This window comes from Sebastes fasciatus, chromosome 1 (genome assembly GCF_043250625.1).
Source record: "Sebastes fasciatus isolate fSebFas1 chromosome 1, fSebFas1.pri, whole genome shotgun sequence".
NCBI classification, from domain to species: domain Eukaryota; kingdom Metazoa; phylum Chordata; class Actinopteri; order Perciformes; family Sebastidae; genus Sebastes; species Sebastes fasciatus.
The window spans coordinates 36591399-36608304 of record NC_133795.1 but is presented as its reverse complement, the minus strand read 5'-3'; the positions used below and the strand labels follow the sequence as shown (position 1 = coordinate 36608304).

Here is a 16906-nt window from a genome sequence, read left to right as displayed (position 1 = left end):
ACAGGCTCATTCACATGCAGAAACATTCATGAGGTGCTTTGCATCGACCATTTATGGTTGAATGTGGGCGTGTAGTGGGCGGAATATGAGGCGGATCCACGTGCGCACATTTCCAGGTGGACTGTGATTTATAAAGGGAACATTGCGTGCAGGTGTGCGTACGCACGGTTTTATAAGTCAATTTTTTTTTGCCGCACGCCATTTTTAGGCTTTTGTGCACACATACATTTTTAGTATGGATCCTACGCACTGTTTTATACATGAGACCCCTGGTAATTTTCTTCCAGGACATTTTCTGTTTTTCTTCAGATGTTTTTTCTTAGAGTGTGGTGGCTGATCAGCGCAAGACCTACGAAAAATATGAAAATGTTCTAAAATGTCCCGTGGTACCAGTCCATCTATCCCCTCATTCACAAACGTTCAGGGGAACCACCCTATGTTTTCCCTGACAATGCAACATTATTTTTCATACTGCCTGCCTGAATATACCTGTATTCTCCCTCCGTCTGAAACGCTCCGCAAAACCAAGCAAACCAACAACGTGCGCACTTTAATCACGTCCAAAACATTCAAATTTGTGGATCCCAAAGTGTAAACAATGTGCTGGAGTATGGCAATGGAATATTTAATTGGATTTCTTTTGGTCAAACTTTGCCTCCAGCAACCCGCTTCCTCAGTTCTTGTATCATGCCGCAACCCGGCCAGCGTTTGCTGTTATACAATAGTATATACATGTTTTTAAAGTGCTATTGCATATCAAAAAAATAAAACAAAAAAATGAAGTTCAACCAAGTCAGCTTGGTCACAGGTTAGAGACCGGACAAATATCAGCTCCTTTGCTCAGATTAGAAGGCCATTGCAAAAATAAAACATCGTCATATGAACCTGAAGTGCTTACTCCAACTAAAAAGTTCTCATGTCATCTCTGTCAGTTTTACTGCTAGCAATACAACCCAAAGTTCTACCAAAGTTCAGCATCACTTTAACTGTGATTAGAGGTTACTGGCAACCAATAAATGTATCCAGCGTTATCTCTGTCAGTTTTACTGCTTTATTGGTTGTCATTCTACCATGAAGGCATGGGGGTGAAGTTTGACCCTGAAGTGACCATGCTCCTTTTATTTGGTTTTCATGTTTTTCTCAGGTTAAAAGCTTTTAAAAAGTACCCTTAAAAAATGAGGAGGTAAATAAATCATTTCTGTGATCTTCTGACATCTGATCTCATCAGCTTGAACGCACCTTGGAAATCATCAAGAGTCGTAAAATCAGTTTTCTGCAACGTTTTGGAAAACCTATTTTGCGGCCATTTCGGAAAATGGCTGCCGCGTCTGTCAGGGGCCGAATTGGCAGCGCCCCGATATCTATATCTTTTCGTGACATGTAACCCTACATCTGTGACTAATTTGTTGCTTTTATCGCAAAATGCACAATTGTTATGAATATTTCAGCTTAGCTGCCCCGCTGTTACATGAGATTTAGATTTATTTTTCATTTCTTTTCTGTAAATCTTTTAATCTGGAAAGAACTTTGTACTTAAGTTTGACAAGTGTTATATAAATTATTATTATTATTACTACACTGGTTGCTTAGGTTACTTATCTCTACTTTCTTATGTAAAACAGAAATTAAGCAGTAAAACAATGCCTTATGAGATTTCTTAAAAACAATCTCTGCAGCCTCAGGAGTGTGTGTAATGTGTCACTAGCCTGTCTGTAAACGGCTGCCCGTACAGCGGTCCGTTGCCCACACCGGGTTCCTGTCCCGGGTGAGGAAGAGTTTATGAGAAATGTGGAGCCATCACCAAAGCCTGAGGAGCCAAGAAATATTTTACAGCTGAAAACTGAAATGTTTTCAAATGTGGAGCAGGTTTGAACCGAGGCTCCGTTTGTAAATGACGAAACATACTGTGCGTTCCAAAACCCATTCTACCATACTACTTAGTATGACAGAAAAAAAGATTTCTTATGTCCCAATACATAGTATGTCAAATGCAGTGTGCCAAAAATACCAGGATGTCCTACTACATCTGGTCACATTTTACAGTATGAAAGCCAGCATGCTTTTCTGGCTGTTCTGACCCACAATCCTCTGCACAGCAGATATATTGTATTCATACTGCATGCAACAGTACGTACTTTGTAAGGGCAGCTGCAGTGTGCTAGAAGTAAAAAGGAAAAGTATGTGATTTGGGACGTAGTCAGTCGTGCTGCTCCTCGTCCTGGAATGATTCATAGCTTGATAACTCCTCCCTCCTCTTCCTGCTCTCAAACACAGACTTCTACACCCGGTCCTCTTATTTCCTTGTTCCCTCCCCTTCAGATCGACAGTTTGAAGGTGGGTGTAACCAACATAACACATGATGATTACATCAGAGCTCAAACTAGTGTCGGTTCTCAGGAAGTGAAACTCAGACAGTCGTTGCTACTGAGAGGTGAAATGGCGCAGAAAGGAGTTCAGCTGGACCAGGAAGCAATCTCTTGTTCGATCTGTCTGGATCTACTGAAGGATCCGGTGACTACTTCCTGTGGACACAGCTACTGCATGAACTGTATTAAAAGCTTCTGGGATGGAGAGGATGAGAAGAAGATCTACAGCTGCCCTCAGTGTAGGCAGACCTTCACACCGAGGCCTGTCCTGCTGAAAAACACCATGTTAGCAGTTTTAGTGGAGGAACTGAAGAAGACTGGACTCCAAGCTGCTCCTGCTGATCACTGCTATGCTGGACCTGAAGATGTGGCCTGTGATGTCTGCACTGGGAGGAAACTGAAAGCCTTCAAGTCCTGTCTGGTGTGTCTGGCCTCTTACTGTGAGAAACACCTCCAGCGTCATTATGACTCAGCTCCGTTCAAGAAACACAAGCTGGTGGAGCCCTCCAAGAAGCTCCAGGAGAACATCTGCTCTCGTCACGACGAGGTGATGAAGATGTTCTGTCGTACTGATCAGCAGTGTATCTGTTATCTCTGCTCTGTGGATGAACATAAAGGCCACGACACCGTCTCAGCTGCAGCAGAAAGGACCGAGAGGCAGAGAGAGCTGGAGGTGAGTCGACTCAACATCCAGCAGAGGATCCAGGACAGAGAGAAAGATGTGAAGCTGCTCCAACAGGAGGTGGAGGCTGTCAATCGCTCTGCTGATAAAGCAGTGGAGGACAGTGAGAAGATCTTCACCGAGCTGATCCGTCTCATGGAGAAAAGAAGCTGTGATGTGAAGCAGCAGGTCAGATCCCAGCAGAAAAGTGAAGTGAGTCGAGTCAAAGAGCTTCAGGAGAAGCTGGAGCAGGAGATCACTGAGCTGAAGAGGAGAGACGCTGAGATGAAGCTGCTGTCACACACAGAGGATCACAACCAGTTTCTTCTTAACTACCCCTCACTGTCACCACTCACTGAATCTACATCCAGCATCAATATCCGTCCTCTGAGCTACTTTGAGGACGTGACGGCGGCTGTGTCAGAAGTCAGAGATAAACTACAGGACGTTCTGAGAGAGAAATGGACAAACGTCTCACAGACAGTGACTGAAGTGGATGTTTTACTGTCACAACCAGAGCCCAAGACCAGAGCTGGGTTCTTACAATATTCACGAGAAATCACACTGGATCCAAACACAGCATACACACAGCTGTTATTATCTGAGGGGAACAGAAAAGCAACATTTATGAGTCAACAACAGTCTTATTCTAGTCACCCAGACAGATTCACTGAATGTCAGCAGGTCCTGAGTAGAGAGAGTCTGACTGGACGTTGTTACTGGGAGGTGGAGAGGAGAGGGGGAGTTTATGTAGCAGTCGCATACAAGAGTATCAGGAGAGCAGGGGGGGGGATTGAATGTGTGTTTGGATACAATGATAAATCTTGGGCGTTAGATTGTAACCAAAACAGTTATATATTTTTGTACAACAAAGTCCAAACCCCCGTCTCAGGTCCTCCGTCCTCCAGAGTAGGAGTGTACCTGGATCACAGTGCAGGTATTCTGTCCTTCTACAGCGTCTCTGAAACCATGACTCTCCTCCACAGAGTCCAGACCACATTCACTGAGCCTCTCTATGCTGGACTTTATCTTTATTATTATGATGTCACTGCTGAGTTGTGTAAACTGAAATAGACAGAAGTCATTTAAGGGTTAAATTCAGTGTTTTAACTCTTAAACTTCTCTGGTGTCCATCATTGTTGCTGCAGAGCTGATTTGTGTCTGGACCGCAGAGGACCAGCCCTACAAACACTAAAGTGTGTCACTGACTGACTGACTGAGTGATGAAGTTACAGGATTCATCAGCGACTGTTGCAGGTTCCTCATTGGTTGTTGCTCTTTCTAAATGAAAAGCTGGAGAACAGTTCAGTGTTTATGTTTTCTGGGGATTGTGTCAGCGGTTCATTGAATCATTACATCGTGCTGTTGTTGTGCATGTGCTATTGTTTATAGTAGTTTAAGTTACGTTACGTTGTGCTTCGTATTGTGTTACCACCGTGCATTCACACCAAGCAGGAAGCACATTAGCAAGCCACACGTCGCTACTGCGGTATGAACCCAAAATAAACACACTGTGCTGTGATTTAATATCAATAAACGGATCAAAATGATGCCGAAATAACGATAATATGATGTTGATTTGTAAAAAGAGTGAATTCATGCTTTGTCGGGTCTGTCCGCAACACAGCAAGCAAACAACTTTTAAAATGCTTGTTTTCTGAACGGAGTCCGGATCGATCAGTGCCAGGCTATGCTAACATTGTAGCTGCTCCATCAACACTCCATCTAGGAATAAACACGGCAGCAACAACATCAGTGATGACGTCAACTTTGTAAGTATGTATATATTGTTACACACCACTTATATGATGAATGCTTTTGATACACATGCTTTAATAACAAGCTGAAATACTTGTAACCTGCAGACTGTATGTCATGATGATACATTTACACCTTGTATAAAATGTATAATATACTGACTAGTAAATGTCACCATTTACTATTACTGAATGCAATTTGATCATTATAAGTTGACTTTCAATCAAACATTAAGATATAAGTGGAAAAAACTGTTCACAAGACATGATAGACATGACCACTGATTATTTGTGTAACAATTTAGCCACAAATTCACATTATTTCTATTCTATTGTCACATTCTACCAAAATGGCCGGTGTTGAACAACAAAATATGAATATAAGAAGTGTTTTCAGTCCAAAATGGCGGCGGTTCTGTAAATGTGTGAGTGTCTTCAGGTGGCTCCTTCCTGTGTCTGTTTCACTGCTCATGATGATCTTTGTTCAACTGAACTGATATTTCTCTGCATGAAAATGTAAACTTCTCTGTGCTCTAAATGTCTGATGAATATTTGTATATATATATATGTATGTGTGTGTGTGTGTGTGTGTGTTGTTGTTTCTCTTCCACTGCACGGGTCTTAAAGGAAGGTCTAGTGATTTATTTCTTATCATAGATATTCTGTTCTCACCACTTTTTGTAAAGATATCTAGAATCACATTTATTTGTTGGGCAGACTAAATGTTGTCGTCCAGATCGACGTACAAACGAGATCCTAAGATGTTTAATGAAACTGTAATTATCATGATCATAATCAATAAGGAAATCATTATTCTCTGTTACATCGCTGAGATTCTGCTCAAACAAACTGATTGTGTGGATGAAAATGAATCTGTACGTGAAATCATTGAACAAGAGTCATTTAGCAGACTTTACTGATGGGATGTGTGAACAAACTGAAGGTTTCTATAATCAATAAACAAGAATGAACTAAGTCTTTGCTTGTCTTTTTTCCAGGGTATCATACAAAGCTGAAGGAGTAAATGTGACTAGGAGAGAATAACTGAGGCAGCTTTCCTCCTGAAACACCACAAAGTCCAGTGTTCATGTTTAGAGTCAGTCAGTCTCTGTTTAAAAACAATCTAAAAAAAGATTAAAACTAAAAGGTAACATAACTTATTAGTTGTGACATGAGGATTTTGTTATCATAGTTATTGAACACAATCACAAGTTCATATATTGAATACAAATTCCAACTTCTTTCCCCACATACTGATAGAAGAACGCTCTTTTTCTCCACTTCAGCTCGTATTATTCCTCTGACGATACGCTCAACACTTGTTTCTACACCGTGTTCAGAACGTTTTATTTCCACTGGGCTTGTTGTCTCCTCTGTATAACCACAGCTGTGGTGCTTTGGTGATTCTCTGAGCAACCTGGAGAGCACACAAACGGGACTATTGTTTGTTCTTCATTCAAACCGTATCATGCAGCTTTAAACACAACAACTGTTGTGGATTTATGGCTTTTTAAACTGTTTTGGATTCATGAACGAAACCGTCTTGCCACATGGACTCTACATCTCTTTCTTTAGATATTTACATCTCTTTCTTTATGTGCATTTATTTTGTTTGTTGCAATACATGAGATTGATTTAAAGTGTGTATTGATCAAATCTCTTGGATTTTTGTGTAAGATGCATTACAAGAGCCACAATGAGGTGGCTCACCAGACGCCACTGATTACTTCCAGAGTGAAGACAGGTGGAGCTACAGCTGACACAGATGACGGCCTGATTACTGAAGGATGCAATCGTCCAATAGGATGCTTTGTGTGTGTGTGTGTGTGTGTGTGTGTGTGTGTGTGTGTGTGTGTGTGTGTGTGTGTGTGTGTGTGTCTGGCAAAGCTGTATATAAAGTTGTTTCTGACACTCGCGTCTGTTTGACGTTGGTGTCGGCAGAGATGTTGGTTTTTGGTTCAGTTCAACACTCTTTGACTAAAGACAACAATATAGAAAGAGTCAAGTCTATGTAGTGTTCTCCTTTTCCAGTTTGTTCAGAGCTCCAAAGCCTCAAACACATATCTGTTGGGGTGAAAGAGCTTCTTCGTTTCATTATCTGAGCAAAGAAAAAAGCCCATGCTTAAAATGCTGTTAGATAACTGGAAGTTTGGGGAATTTCTTCCTACTACTTTTTCTTTTTAACAAATCTACAATAATAGAGAGAATCCTGTAGTTCAGGCTTTTTTCTCCATAAAACACCAGACTTTGAGAAAACTTAATAACACTTTTTACCATGATGACTACTGTGGGTTGTCAGCCTGATGACGACTAAAACTGGTGGACACATTTGAGTTTCAGATGTCCTACAGAACCTCTGTCTTTCCTTGAATCTAAACTTGTTAATACAATATATTGTATTACCCCAAGTGATGCTGTACAGGTCTTGACCAGGGAGGTTTTATAGAGGAAACTTCATAACAAAAAAAAGAACTCACATCTGTGTCTTTAATTATTAGGGTGTCTTTAGGGTGTCTTGGTAGTGTGTAGGTCTGGGTAGTGTGTATGTCTGGGTAGTGTGTAGGTCTTGGTAGTGTGTATGTCTGGGTAGTGTGTAGGTCTGGGTAGTGTGTAGGTCTGGGTAGTGTGTATGTCTGGGTAGTGTGTAGGTCTTGGTAGTGTGTATGTCTTGGTAGTGTGTATGTCTGGGTAGTGTGTATGTCTGGGTAGTGTGTAGGTCTTGGTAGTGTGTAGGTCTTGGTAGTGTGTATGTCTGGGTAGTGTGTAGGTCTGGGTAGTGTGTATGTCTGGGTAGTGTGTAGGTCTTGGTAGTGTGTAGGTCTTGGTAGTGTGTATGTCTGGGGAGTGTGTATGTCTGGGTAGTGTGTAGGTCTTGGTAGTGTGTAGGTCTTGGTTGACCCTCACCTTTTACCATCTTAGGTTTATGGTATTTCACATTCTTCCTGTTTTTGATCCTGGAATGAATGAAAGGTCACTATCCATCATTTTTCTCTCTCTCTCTCTCTCTCTCTCAATTCAATTCAATTCAAATGGCTTTATTGGCATGACGTAACACTGCACATGTTGCCAAAGCATATTCAAATGATGAATCTTTTTTTTTTACAATAATTACATTCATAAATATCGATTAAATAAAATAAAATACAAAATAATTTCAATCAATTAATTAATTTGAACAATGATATAAACAGGTAATATACAAATTAACAAACAAACAAACAACAACAAGGTGCAGACAGCTGTCCCTGTCCCTCAGTTCATGTCCCTGTCCCTCAGTTGATGGCAGGCAGCAACATAGGCTGCTACCAGCTCACAGGTCCTAGTGTCCTCCACCAGTAGGACTGATAATTTGTCTTCACCTGAGAGCTGTAGAAAACCTTTAGTTATTAAATTAATTTTATTGAAATATATTTCCCTGATGTTTTGATATTTCTCACATCTGGTGAGGAAGTGTAGTTCTGTCTCAGGCTCACTCAGGCTGCAGTGAGAACACAGCCATTGCTCTACAGGGAGCCAGGTCTTCCTGTGTCGCCCCTGTTCAATGGCGAGGCTGTGCTCACTCAGTCTGTACTTTGTCCAGGTTTTTCTTAAATGTAGATCAGTAACCATGCTCAGATAGTCTGCTATGGTGTACTGTTGGTTTAGAGCCAGATAGCACTGCATTCTGCTCTGTGCCTTTGTCTGTGTTTGCCAATAGGTGATGTAGTTTTGTTTTAACTGTGTTGTAATTTGGTTGAGTCTAATTGGTGGTCTGTTCTGGTCCTGAGGCCTTGGTGTGTTAGTGGAGAGGGTTGATGAACTCAGCCTCAGGACCAGCTGGGTAAGGGGGTTCCCCTTTCTGCTCATCTCTTGGCACTGCAGGGCTTGGTAATGATATGAGAGGGGGTCACTATGTTTTAGATGTGTCCAAAATTTAATTGCTCTTTTTTGTGGATACTGGCCTAATTCTGCCCTGCATGCATTATTCGTAGTTTTCCTCTGGACATGTAGGAGAATCTTACAGAACTCTGCATGCAGGGTCTCAGTGGGGTGTTTGTCCCATTGAGTGAAGTCTTGGTTTGTAAGTGGACCCCACACCTCGCTGCCATAGAGTGCAATTGGTTCAATAACACACTCGATAAGTTTAAGCCAAATTTTAATCGGTATTTCGGTTTGGATATTTTTTTTAATGGCATAGAAAGCCCTGCATGCTTTCTCTCTCAGCTCATGAACTGCCTCTTTAAAATGTCCAGTTGAACTCATTTTTAAACCGAGGTAATTGTAGTGTGTGCAGTCTCTCTCTCTCTCTCTCTCTCTCTCAGCACGTTTTAAAAACAACCGCAGTGCTGAACATGTACATGATGACAATGAATACAAAGCAAGCAATAATAAGAACAGAGTAAAAACAATGAACACTAGAATGGCACTCGGAGAGCGCAGACCTCCGCCAAGGTGCCTGACTTTAAAAACAGATCACAGCTCACAGCTGGCGGTACCGTGAGGTGGTCGGCTTGTTATTAACACGGTGTGTTTCCGTGTAACGTATCGGCGGATGCCTCTCTCATTCAGCAGCCTTGTTATGTCTGTATAACGTTACACTACGTCGTCTCTCATCCCGTCATCTACCGCTTTTTTTTTCTTTCTTTCTCACTGCGGACGGACAGCAGCTCCCGTCGCACCTCGATGTCTCGCCACACATCCACACACGTATCTCTCTGCTCTCAGGAGGAAGAAGGCGGGGTCACGCGTCATCAACGTGTCATCAGCTACACTGCGCATGTGTTATACCCTGTGGTCTTAATACTCAGGCTGATTGGAATTCTTAAAAGAAAATCCTGAATCTGGATCATGATCCGGATCGCCACCAAAATCTAATGAATTGTTCATTGTGCTACACTCCACCCCTCCAAAACAATTCATTCAAATCCATCACGAACTTTTGCAGTAATCCTGATAACAGACAAACCAACGCTGATGAAAACATAACCTCGGGCCTTGAAGGAGGTAATAATGTGCACATAATAGCAGTAAAGGAGTTGCAGCTCAACAGAAAATTAACTTAATGAAACGCCAGCAAAAAGAGGTTCAACTATTCTGTTTGTCTGAGCTGTTGATATGAAAAGGTAAGCTGTTCCAGAGGTTAGCGGCGGAGGACTAAATTTAGATATGATTTTACTTGCATCTTGCACATCAGTATCTGATTCTAGCTAGCTCTAATGTGCTAAAATGCTGACTCATATCCGGGTGTTAGGACTCATTCCTGTAGCACTCTTTAGCTAGTGCGCTAGGCGACATGCATTCCCAAGACCCCCAACAGATCACGTCAAAGTTGCAACTAATTGTCATTGGTGATCTTTCCCCCTTAATCACTGAGATTGAGAACGGTTGACACCTTGATTACTCCCCTAGTCTAGCAGCCCCTTAAAGGGAGCAGCTGGTGGCCAAGCGGAGGCTCGGCTCACTCTGTTCTGCTCTGTTACTGCTGTTGAGGGAGATGAACATCAGACTAAGGTGCCGTTTGCAGTCTTAGCTCCCCCCCGCGACGCTCGTGTAGCTTTATATGAAGAGCGTAGGATACGGTGTGTGTGCGTTGGCGTGCTGGAGGATCACACGTAGGCCAATTGTTTGGTCACCGTAACTTGCGGCTCGAGGAACGAGGAAACTGGTGCTTCCTGTGTGACGTAGTTGGCTGTACGTGGCGGAGGAGGAGCTCTGTTGCCACTGCTGTTTTTGTCCCTTAGTTAGTTATTTCATTTATCCTATTTCTGGTTATTAAGTTATTTTTGGTTGTATTGGACTTTTGTATGTTGATTTATTTTTAATAATCTGTTTACCCGTTTACCTCTAACTTCTGCATTTGTGGTTAGTGTGTTTTGCTTTTGTTCATTTGTTTCTTTCTTTTTGTTTAAAGTGGTGGCCCAACACCAACATAGGTTTCTTGCTGTAATAGGGGAGGGGGCATTTATTTAGTTTATCTGTGAACCAGCTGTTGTGGAGGTAATCGGGAAGTGAACATTCCTAGCTCTCTGCCAGTTAACAGGACGGTTGGGTTGCTATATCCTTGCAGGTGGTTGGTCAGTGGGTGGAGGGATTCTTCTTGTGTTGGGGTTCTTATTGCATGAGGCTTGCTGTGTCCTCCTAACCCCTGTGTGCTCTTTACCTTGCAGTGTGAGTGGAAGTAACTGTGTGTTTTTCCAACTACTGGTGGTGGTGAACTGTTCTGCATTTCCTCTCCCCTCACTCCATTCCTCCTGTGGGTTTCCCTGGCACCCTTCCTCCTGTACTGGTAAGGTTAGTGGTGTAGTGACATTTTTAAAAATATTTGAACTCTATTTTTGTAATAAAGGACATTATTTTTCTAGCCTGGCCTCTCTTGCAGCTTTTATCATTGCAGCAACTAATCACCATTTTTTAATTCAAATAAAAGTTATTTGATTTTGAAACTTGAAACTCACGTCTCTGCCACGTCTCTTTATCAAGGAACTTGTGTAACTTGGTTGGGTTATTCTCTGGGTGAAATTCCCAGAGTGGCGTTGTCGGGTTGTAATAGCCTGGGTTTCTGCTAAGTGCCCGGGTTACATAATAATTATGAATTTTGTAATGGAGTTATTAAAACAGATTGCTCCGTCCTGGCCGAACAGTTACCGTCGGTGCAGAGAAGGCGTCATGGTCTCAGTGGTCACGCAGTGCAGCAGCTGAGTAGAGCCTCACTTCTGGATATTTTGCGCATGCTTACTTTGAGGAATTGATGTAAGCACAAATTCTCAATTCATATTTGAGTTGTGACATCTTTCAAAATGATTTCCTTAAATTTGAATAACATAGTTTAAGATAAAATGTGCATGTTAGAGCCATTTGTTCAGTAGAAATATCTGTGGTTAATTTACATTTAGTTTTATTTGCTTGAGATAAATAACTGTAGTTTCACTGCAGTGTGCTCAATAAGGACCAATTGTGACTGCAGCCAGTCCTGTATTCTGATTGGGCGAAAGCTAAATTGTCCTTCATGTGCTCGTTAAACGATTCAGTTGAAGCCATGGAGCCTGGAGAGCACACTAGTCTTTGACCGTGCTTAATATACCGTGCTTAATATTACTGTTCTTGCTTTTTTACTGCTTATGTTTTTGATATTTTGTTACCATTTTTGTATTTGAAGACTAAAGAAAGATTTTCAGTAACCGGTTGAAATGAAGAACATGGACTACGGAGCTTTATTGAAACACGCGTCAACTACATGCTTGGACTCTATAGCTTAAGTGGGCATCTAAAGAAATAGACGGAGCCACACTTACATTAGTCAAAGACTAAGCTCGTTAAGGAAACGAAGCATATGGATGGACCCTTTGTAAAGAGACGTGGATTATGGACATAATTCTTCACGTAACAAGGATATAAGAGCCACGTTGATTTTCATCGCTGTGCACTAAAGGAAAGTGAGTACATGAAGATTTCAGTCTACAATGTCCTTACATTCTGGAGCCATGTTCAATTAAGCCTCAAGCCGTTTTGCAACTAAGCTGCAGTGGTCATTCTTTGAAGTGCACATGTTAAAACTCTTGAAAACGTCTGTGGACATATTGTGGAAGAGTGAGAAGCTGTCGTTTTGAAGAAAACAAGACAGTTTGTGTGCATTAAACCTTGGCAAGAGTGACGCCGTAGATAATGGAAGTTGCAGGAAACGGCCAGAAGAGGGAGCCAAAGCCCACGGCAAAGGCTGTGGAAGAAAAAGTGAACAGGCTTAAGAATGAAAGAAAAGGCAAGCTGGCTCATCTCACTCGTAAAAGAAGGGAGATTGAAAATCTCAAGAAAGATAAAGTTAATAATGAAATAATTAAAGATGAAGCATTATTTATCTTTTGGAAGTTCTTTAGAGAATTTAAAGAGCTTAATGCAGAAATATGAACTCTTCTAGAAGACGAAGATGAAGAAGAGGAGCAGTGTAACTGGTACATGCCCAAATGTGTGGACTTTGAGAACTTTGTTCAGGAAACAGAGGACTGGATTGAAAAGATTAAGAGACATCCTGAAGAAGAGAATGATGATGGCAATAAATATGAGGATGATGATGACATAAAGCCAAGTGATAGCATCTCAGAGGTCATCAGTCGCACATCCAAGAGAAGCTCTGTGCTTAGCCATGCATCACAAGCATCCAGTGCAAGTTCTGCTCGTTTGAAGCTGCAGGCAGAGCGGGAAGAGCTGTTAGCACGTGCTGCCTTTCTTAAGAAACGTCAAGACATTGAGATGGAAGAAACACGCTTAAAGGCGCGCAAAGAGCAAGTGGAGCTAGATGCCAAGATTGCTGCATCAGACGCCAAGATAAAGGTGTATGCAGATTATGAAGATGGTCAAGATGGCATGAATGAATATTACGAGTCAAAAAGCAAGTACAAAGTGGGTTTAAAGGACATGTATGTTAAAGATGAAGATGGTGAGACACAAGTGAGTTTCCCAGCACCTGTAGGCCCAAAGCACCCAGCTCAGACTGCTAATGATCATCACAGAGCTTCGCCTCTTAAAGCAGCCAGGTCAGCAGTACCTCCCCCTCAGAGAGCAGCTGGTTCAACAGTACCTCCAGACCCTTCATAGCAAGCAGGTTCCTCTGATGGCATCTCCAAAATAATGCAGTGCCAGAATGAGATAACAGAAATGCTAGTCAAGCAGCAAAACATGTCACAACTCCCACAGAGAGATGTTCCAACTTTCTCAGGAGATCCACTCAGCTACCGTTCGTTTATAAGGGCATTCGAACAGACTATTGAGAACAAGACTGCTAGTGCACAAGATAGGTTGTTCTACCTGCAGCAGTTCACAAGTGGAGAACCTCTTAACCTTGTTCGTAGTTGTGAACACATGTGGCCAGATGAAGGTTACAGAGAAGCTAGGAGGCTCCTTCAACAACAGTATGGAGATGAACTGCGAATAACCACAGCCTTGATGAATAAAGCTCTTGAATGGCCTCAGATAAAATCAGAAGACAGGAAAGCATTAAATGCATATGCTTTGTTCCTGATAGGATGTCGAAACACTATGAGTGATGTGGATTACATGGATGAGATGGACAACCCTAGCAATATGAAGACTGTCATCTCAAAACTCCCCTTCAAACTAAAAGAACGGTGGAGAAATCGAGCATATGAAATCCAAACAAAAACAGGAAGAAGAGCCAGGTTTTCCGACCTGGTGGATTTCATCAACTGGCAAGCAAAGGTCAGCAACGACCCACTTTTTGGAGATATTTTGGATGTCAGCGTAGAAGGAAAGGGGAAGCCTAAGATAAACATTAAGACAAGTAACCCCAAGAGCATCAGTTTTGCTACAAGTGTCTCCGGCTGGAAGACACAGTGGTGCTCAACAACCACAAGAGAAGAAGTATGGTTCAGCCAAACTATCTGATGTTTTCCAAAAACCCTGCATGTACTGTCATAAAAGCCACACCTTGGAGTTTTGTGAGAAGATAAAAGAACAGACTCCCAAAGACAGAATCAAATTCTTAACATCACAAGGACTCTGTTTTGGATGCCTCACACCAGGTCACATGAGTAAATATTGTCGTAAGAGAATGCAATGCCAGGAGTGTTCAGGAAAACACCCAAGCATTTTGCATGTTGTGAAGGAATTCCCAGTTCTGTCCGAAAAGGATGAAAATAGGAATACAGAGACTACTAACGCGGTCACAAGCGCCTTCGTAGGAACAGAACATGAAAGCAGCAGAGACACTGGGGCAGGTAATGGAGAAAATATCCTTTCCATAGTACCAGTGAAAATAAAGTCCAAAAGAAGTGACAAGGTGATCCAGGTCTATGCGTTTTTAGACCAAGGAAGCACAGCAACCTTCTGTACCGATGAGGTCAGGCAGCAGCTTAACCTCCGAGGAAGGAAAGCGGAACTCTTACTCACTACTATGGCATCAGAAAAGAAGGTGAGCACTCACGTTCTGTCAGATCTGGAAGTATGTAGCCTGGAAGGGAAGAATTACATAGACCTTCCGCAGGCGTTCACTCAACCAAGTATACCAGTGAAAAAAGACAACGTTCCTCTTCAGAAAGATGTGGATCGATGGCCTTATCTGCATGAAGTTCGCATCTCGCATATCGAAGCAGAAGTCGGCTTGCTTATTGGTACTGATGCCTTTAAAGCCATGGAGCCCCAGCAGATTATAAACAGCAGATGTGATGGGCCGTATGCAGTGAAGACTCCTCTTGGATGGGTCATCAACGGTCCACTCAGAGGCACCACTACAGCCAACCTAGAAATGGTGAGTCACTCAGTCAATCGCATTTCAGTATCCAATGTGGAAAACCTGTTGACTCAGCTGTACAATGCAGACTTCCCAGAGAGAGGATACGATGATAAGACTGAGATGTCACAGGAGGACCGTCAGTTCCTTGACTCAGTGAAAGGATCAACACAGCTAGTTGATGGTCACTACTGCATCGGACTACCACTGAAAGACAAAGACTTAAAAATGCCTGATAACAGATCTTTAGCCGAGCAGCGCCTTACAAGCCTCATAATGGGAAAAATCGTCAAGATAATGCCAGACTCGAAAGGAACCGTCCGCAGTGTCTGTGTTCAGACGAAGACAAGCACATTGGAGAGACCCATAACTAAGATATGCCTCTTGGAGGAGGCATTGTGAAGATCAAAAGAGACTGAATAAGTTAAAGACATTTATCTGTTTGCGATCTGTTTAAACAAATTTACATTTTGTTTAATTTGCTTGAGATAAATAACTGTAGTTTCACTGCAGTGTGCTCAATAAGGACCAAGTGTGACTGCAGCCAGTCCTGTATTCTGATTGGGCGAAAGCTAAATTGTGCTGCATGTGCTCGTTAAACGATTCAGTTGAAGCTATGGAGCCTGGAGAGCACACTAGTCTTTGACCGTGCTTAATATACCGTGCTTAATATACCGTGCTTAATATACCGTGCTTAATATTACTGTTCTTGCCTTTTTACTGCTTATGTTTTTGATATTTTGTTACCATTTTTGTATTTGAAGACTAAAGAAAGATTTTCAGTAAACGGTTGAAATGAAGAACATGGACTACGGAGTTTTATTGAAACATGCGTCAACTACATGCTTGGACTCTATAGCTTAAGTGGGCATCTTTAAGAAATAGACGGAGCCACACTTACAACGTGGCTGATTTGCAGTCTAATAATACTAACTAGAAAATGCATTTCCTGCTGAAAATGCGTGGGAATGCTGACAGCTGAAAGGACCTGCAGGATCTCTGTTCTAGTCAGCTGCTCGATAGCGGTGTTTTAGTTTTAGTCTTTTCAAGTAATATTGAGTGTAGGGAGCCTTCCTTTAGGCCTGTTTTCATTTAGTGTTCCCCTTCTCCCTTTGAATCGCTTGCGATTTTTGTGGTTATCCTTCAGGAGTAACTTTAAGATTCCCCTGGGGCCTCATGTATAAACGGTGCGCACGTACTAAAATGTTGCGTACGCTGTGTTTCACGCTCACGCCAGGATGTATAAAAGTGTGCGGGCCGTCCTCCAAACTCTGTCATCTGGCAGTGTCAAACTACAAAGTACTGAAACTCGCTAAATGCGTAAAAATATGTTTTCCACTCAACTTACTGAGCTTTATTTATGATGTGGGATCCAAAAAAACCCACATATTTCTTTACTGGTTTGCGCATAAAGTTTAACATCAGAAGGCACAACAAAAACACATTTAAACCTATTTCCCAGAGATGACATGCCTTAACCACTGTATCAAAACCAAAATCGCGTGCTGCACAATGTGGCAGACCAACATGCTGTGTCTGTGCTCCAGAGGAGCTTCAGATGGATGAACCGGACCCTGGCACACCTAACAATGAGCTAAAAGCAGCAGCTTTACAGCGCCGTTTAGATGCAACACACAGAATGTAAAGCAATGAGGTGAGTTGAGACAAACATTTATTTTTCAACAAGGTCTTTTAATATATAACTTATCCCACCAAGAACCTCATTCATTCTTTTTAATTCGTTGCATATATATTCTTCATTGTATTGACAATCTCTCTCTGTGACTCACAGCACAGCGTTAGTGAGGACACGGCCAGACCGCCGCCCCTCAGCAGTCGAGGCTCGGGCGCAGCTGACCGTTCTTCTTTTTGTTCCTTTTCCAGCGTGATTTGCCGTCGTTAT

The 16906-nt window shown here is 42.1% G+C and overlaps 1 protein-coding gene across 1 annotated transcript; it reads left to right on the top strand.

Annotated features, from left to right (window-relative positions):
* Positions 1-2415: 2415 nt before the first annotated feature.
* On the top strand, positions 2416-4101 carry LOC141777652 (tripartite motif-containing protein 16-like). Its single transcript, XM_074652118.1, has one exon. It carries the CDS (start codon positions 2437-2439, stop codon positions 4099-4101), a length of 1665 nt encoding a protein of 554 aa, XP_074508219.1. The 5' UTR covers positions 2416-2436.
* Positions 4102-16906: the final 12805 nt, after the last annotated feature.